This window comes from Camelina sativa, chromosome 20 (genome assembly GCF_000633955.1).
Source record: "Camelina sativa cultivar DH55 chromosome 20, Cs, whole genome shotgun sequence".
Lineage (NCBI taxonomy): Eukaryota > Viridiplantae > Streptophyta > Magnoliopsida > Brassicales > Brassicaceae > Camelina > Camelina sativa.
Genome location: NC_025704.1, coordinates 5,937,017 through 5,942,498, shown reverse-complemented (window position 1 = coordinate 5,942,498; position 5,482 = coordinate 5,937,017). Strand labels below are relative to the sequence as shown.

General features: G+C 38.8%; 2 protein-coding genes across 5 annotated transcripts in view; both read left to right on the top strand.

Moving 5' to 3' along the window:
- LOC104769563 (ATP synthase subunit O, mitochondrial) overlaps positions 1-2,185 on the top strand; it is an 8,256-nt gene extending 6,071 nt beyond the window's left edge. For 2 of the 4 annotated variants that reach the window (XM_010493795.2, XM_019242300.1), the window contains exons 4-7: positions 1,193-1,322; positions 1,426-1,538; positions 1,632-1,718; positions 1,818-2,185. In XM_010493795.2, coding sequence (XP_010492097.1) covers positions 1,193-1,322; positions 1,426-1,538; positions 1,632-1,718; positions 1,818-1,946 — 459 coding nt within the window. In that variant the 3' untranslated portion in view covers positions 1,947-2,185. Of the gene's footprint in view, positions 1-399; positions 615-857; positions 909-1,078; positions 1,323-1,425; positions 1,539-1,631; positions 1,719-1,817 lie in introns of those variants that run through there. The other 2 variants (XM_010493794.1, XM_019242299.1) reach the window with 2 other exon arrangements.
- Positions 2,343-4,368, top strand: LOC104769562 (cytochrome b-c1 complex subunit Rieske-4, mitochondrial-like). Its single transcript, XM_010493793.1, has 2 exons — positions 2,343-2,701; positions 3,493-4,368. The coding sequence occupies exons 1-2, from the start codon at positions 2,521-2,523 to the stop codon at positions 4,134-4,136; spliced, it is 825 nt and encodes a 274-aa protein (XP_010492095.1). The 5' UTR covers positions 2,343-2,520; the 3' UTR covers positions 4,137-4,368.

Here is a 5,482-nt window from a genome sequence, read left to right as displayed (position 1 = left end):
TCCATATATACATATATATTTTGTACAATGTTATCTTTTCTTTTAAAAAAAAAAAATAGACAAAGATCGAAAAACATTGTTGTACTACTACACATAGGGAAAATTTGAATACACATCTATATCTGTAGATCAGCAATAATACAAACTTTACTAATCTACAAGATCTGATTTATAAAAAGAAAAATATGAACATTAGTTGTATAATTATCTCATTTGTAACATGTTTAACCGTAGTTATATAAAAAAACATGTTAACAACTTAAAAAGAAAAAAGAAAAAAAGACTGAGCAAAACGAATCACAACCTAAGCTGGTTATAATAAGCCCAATAAAAATTAGTGTTAGCCCAGTAAGGCCCAATTTCACTTAGTAGTTATTTTCTTCACCTGACCAAGTTTGCATCTCTTTGCTCTCTCTCTCTCTCTCTCGTCAAAGCAGCTGATCGAGTATTCTCATTTTCTAGGGTTCCAATCAAAATCTATCTGCAACAACAACAAAAAAATGGCTTTGGCTAATCGTTTCAGATCAGGGATCTCCTTCTTCAAGAACATCTCCATTTCTGATTCTGTCTCCTCCGCTAGATCCAATCCCCATGGAGCCTCGCTTTTCCCTGCGGTAATTTTTTCTTAAAAAAACGAATCTTTAACTCCCATTTTTTTTTTTTGTTGTTGTAAAGAATCGATTTTATCAGTCGATCTAATCCCCTGATTGGCTTTATAACAATAGAGTATTGAATTATCGTGTTTTCATTGCTCAGTTTTACAATGTTGTTGAAGTCTGTATCTGTTATCGTTCTTGAGATTTTCCAGAGATATATTATCAATTCATCTTTAATATTTCGTATTTTTTTTTCTATAGCAGTTGAGAAGCTATGCAACTGCTTCGGCTCAATCAACCGCTAATGTTAAGGTACACACACTACACACCCTTGTCAACTTTTTACTATTTGTAAAAGCTTGAGTTTTGCATTGATGCGAGAACCGTCTAGGCATTGGGTAGCTGGGTTTTTTTGTAGTTGTTGGAAGTGAATTTGGATTTATACTTGTTGAGTTGATACATTGTGTATGTTGTTGTTTCAGGTGCCTATAGCTTTAGTTGGTGAAAATGGCAACTTTGCTTCGTGGCTATACATTGCAGCTGTGAAAATGAACTCCTTGGAAAAGATTGAGTCGGATCTTTCTGAGATGATTGAGGCTATGAAGACAGCTCCTACTTTTGCTCAGTTTACAAAGGACCCCTCTGTTCCTAGAGCGACAAGACTGGCTGCTATTAGGGATGCTTGTGATCAAGCAAAGTTTGCTGAACCCACCAAGAACTTCCTCTGTATGTAACTAAACTTAATTTGGAAAGTGCCTAGTTTTTTTCTTATGATTTTGATTGACCATGTTTGTTTTGATTGTATAAAGTTGTTTGCTTTCTGAAACAGCTTTGTTAGCTGAGAATGGAAAGCTGAAGAACCTAGATGCCATCGTGAAGAAGTTTATGCAGCTGACAAACGCACACAGGGGAGATATCAAAGTTTTGGTTACCACAGTCATGGTAAGCTATATATATAGTTTGATACAGTATTATCTCTTAAAGAACCTTAACTCAGCATATTGGATCGTATTAACGAATGATTTTGATCAACAGCCGCTTCCCCCTGCTGAGGAGAAGGAACTGAGGGAGACACTCCAGGAGATCATTGGAGAAGGGAAAAAAGTAACTGTGGAACAAAAGGTATGTAATCTGATACATCACAGGCTTGTTTGCGATTACGATGTGTAACCAACGCGGAATCTAAGAATCTATGTCTATGGTGGTAATGTTGGATTGCAGATTGATCCAAGTATCTACGGTGGGCTAATCGTAGAGTTCCAACAAAAGGTGTTGGACATGTCAATCAGGACAAGGGCACAGCAGATGGAGAGGCTCCTCCGTGAACCTGTGGACTTCACCAACCTCTGAAAAATCTATCTTGAGAGAAACATCCCCCCAAGAAAACAAGTTTGTGACGATGCCACCCAATTGACAAATAAAAATATGGACCCTCCGGGGAAAACAATATATAGCTTTGGCCACTTGCTCTCGTTTTTGAATTTTGTCATTTGCAATTTACCATTTGTTGTTGTTGTTTGCTCTTCCTTCGAAATAAGTTTTTTCGAGACGTCAAAATTTCAATGAGATTATATATTGTCCTTAGTTTTTGTTTGGTCACTTAACAGAATTGCTTACGAGACAAAAACAAGAGTACATTAAGGTGCCACGAAGCTACATAATTATCTAATAACAACACCGTCATTGCTATTGTTTGATATATACATTACTTCTTTGGAGTATTTATAGGAAAAAACCAAATTGACATTTTCTCGGAGACTATTTTTAAAGGAATATCCGAAAAAATAAAAAAACAACAATTTTTTTTGTTGTTGTAAAGGATTGATCTTTTTGGTTTGCATCGGCCATCCCTAACCTTAGGATTACGTGTTCTTCTTGCTCTAAGCGAAACCCTAGATTCGGCCATTTTCCCCATTGAGCAGAGATGCTGCGAGTAGCAGGAAGGAGGCTTTTGTCTGTTTCGCAGAGATCTTCGACTGCGACCTCCTTCGTCCTCTCCCGTGACCATACCCTTTCCGATGGCGGTAACTCCTCTTCTGCCCCTAGATCTGTCCCCTCTGCGGATCTCTCGTCTTTCAGTTCTTACCACCGGAGCCTTATCAGAGGTCTGCCGATCTACAAACCCTTTCTCTCTTTCATTTCTGCTGTTGTTTGCAGTTTTTATCAATTGAATGATTTCTAAAAATGAAACCTTTTTTTCTTTGCTTGTGTGAATCAAGAGAATGATTGAGATTCGTAATCATAGTCATTTGAGAATTCCATGATTTGTATTAGAGCTTGTGGTACCATTTCGTTTTGTTCTTCTCCTTACTGGAAAAAATCTGTATTCTTTTGTCGAGAGGGAATTAGATTGACTTTTGTTTTGTTGATCAATCGAATTTGAATTGACCAGTTCCGAGATGATCCTTTGTTTGTTGAGAAAAAAAGCCTTTTTGATTCTTTGTATACCATCAATTGTCTTGTTATTAGAGAGATTGATGTTTTATCGTCTGTGGGGGCATCATGTTAGCTAGTTATACTTTGTTTGGCGGATTCATTAGCAGCTAAAAGGCAGGAGCTTGCATCAGTAGAAGAATCTGATATTTAGTATTGTTAACACCGAGAGCTACGTTTGTCATCTTAGCTTAAGAGTGTTACTGTTTTGAAAGCATCTCTATAATAATGAAGAGCAATCTGATCATTGAATTTGTTTACCTTGGTTTTTGCATTAAATAGAGTTCTGTTATCATTGAATTTGACATTAGAATTGTTTGGTTAAGTCTGTTAGCATTAGTCTTTCATCTCATGGATTTCACGCCAAGTCTTGATTGTGGTAGTCCTTTCTCCAGTGTCATTTACTGAACGTTTTGTTGCTTAATACTTATTGTGGTAGATTTATATTTCATGCTATTTTCAGGTTTCTCATCCCAAGTTCTTGCTCAAGGAAATGAGATAGGTTTTGCTTCAGAAGTCCCAGCCACCGTGGAAGCTGTCAAGACACCTAACTCAAAGATTGTCTATGACGACCATAACCATGAGCGTTACCCACCTGGTGACCCCAGCAAGCGGGCATTTGCCTATTTTGTCTTGTCCGGTGGGAGGTTTGTATATGCCTCTGTTATCCGTCTTCTTGTTCTGAAGCTGGTTGTGAGCATGTCTGCAAGTAAGGATGTCCTTGCCCTTGCATCCCTTGAGGTTGACCTTGGGAGCATCGAACCAGGAACAACTGTTACAGTCAAGTGGCGTGGAAAGCCCGTCTTCATCAGGCGAAGAACAGAAGATGACATTAAGCTGGCCAATAGCGTGGATGTTGGATCCCTCAGGGACCCACAAGAAGACTCGGTTAGGGTCAAGAACCCAGAATGGTTAATCGTGGTTGGAGTCTGCACTCATTTGGGGTGCATCCCCTTGCCTAATGCTGGTGATTATGGCGGTTGGTTTTGTCCGTGTCACGGATCACATTATGATATCTCTGGAAGAATTCGGAAAGGTCCTGCACCATACAACCTGGAAGTACCAACCTACAGCTTCTTGGAAGAGAATAAGTTACTCATTGGTTAATGAATAAAACACAAGCAAGAGTCAAGTGTCTTGGTCTGAATGATCATAATATGTTTTTGTTTTAATATTTTCCGGCATTGTAGCGCTTTCCTCACACTTTGGTCCCTCAGCAAGATTGTCTTGTTTTGCTGAATAATACAAACTTGTCATTGTATGACTTACCATCTGTCTCATCTGGTGAAAAGACACTGTTGTTCATAGTCTGTTTATTATTTGAAAAGAATTTTGAATAGTGCTAGGCCTATTTATCAGTACATATATCGTTTGTATTAGAGCTTCCTTTCGTATATTAAAGTTCTTAGACGTTGGTCACATCATGATACCAGTCTCGGAATCCACCAAGACAAGACTCACGGACTCAAAGACTTAGAAGCTTGGGCGGAAGCGATCTGATAGAGAGTAACCGGTTTGATGCTGATTCCACAACACCGAGGGCTAGAGAATATGATCCAAGGGCTATTCCTCGTAAGGATCAGAGACTCTACACGAAATCTAAGTCGTTTGATTCCACAAACTACCTAGAACTCGCAGGAACAAGGATTTGATTCAAAACACAAAGTGTTGAAGCAAACTGAAATTTCTTATTATGCAAAAACGTGTCTCCCAAAGTACAAAGTAATAGAGCTTATAAGGGGCTCGAGTACAACTTCTAAATGCTAAAATAAAGAAAGAAATCACAATAATTAATGAAAATCATGATCTTTGGGAATTGAATGAGAATATCGGCCACATTGGGAAAGTTGTGATGCACCTTGAGTCTTGATAACTTGGGGCCAAAGTTGTGGTTTCTTGGGACGTCTAGATACATTATAGGAAGCTTCTGGATGGTCTTGAGAGTCTCACAAAGGCGCACCATTGAATAAGGAAAGGACCGTTGTGTCATAAAGACAATTAGATCCAAATAAGGGAAGTTGCACTTTAACTTGATCCACCTAATCAAGTGAGGTGGGGTGCATCCTAAGATGTGTGGTGAAGTCTCCAAGTGATATAGAAGCTCTCCAGGACGCCAAGGGATGCTTTGGTTTGAGCCATTTATGGAAAGGTCCATTTTGAGTGATGATTGACTTGCGGAAGGGCTCCCTGAACCATGCCTTGAACTAGCTCGAAACAAGGGTGACTTTCTTTGATCTTCCACATTGGAATATGTGTAGGAAGATATGTGGAAGTAGGTTGCCTCATTAAAAACCTTTCTAGGTAAACCCATTGGGAAAAACCCTAGATAAGGGAAAAAGAGTGCAACGGTTCCATTCCAACGATATGATCTTTCAGCCCGTTGAAGGTTCGCATCACTTCTAGTTCCAGTGGTCAGCTCCAAAGTATGTTTGTTTCTGATTCTTGCACATATC

Excerpts from the sequence above, each read along its gene's own strand:
- LOC104769562 (XM_010493793.1), top strand. The coding sequence starts at position 2,521 with ATGCTGCGAGTAGCAGGAAGGAGGCTTTTGTCTGTTTCGCAGAGATCT. Across the intron at positions 2,702-3,492 it reads CCACCGGAGCCTTATCAGAG|GTTTCTCATCCCAAGTTCTT; the intron begins GTCTGCCGATCT and ends TGCTATTTTCAG.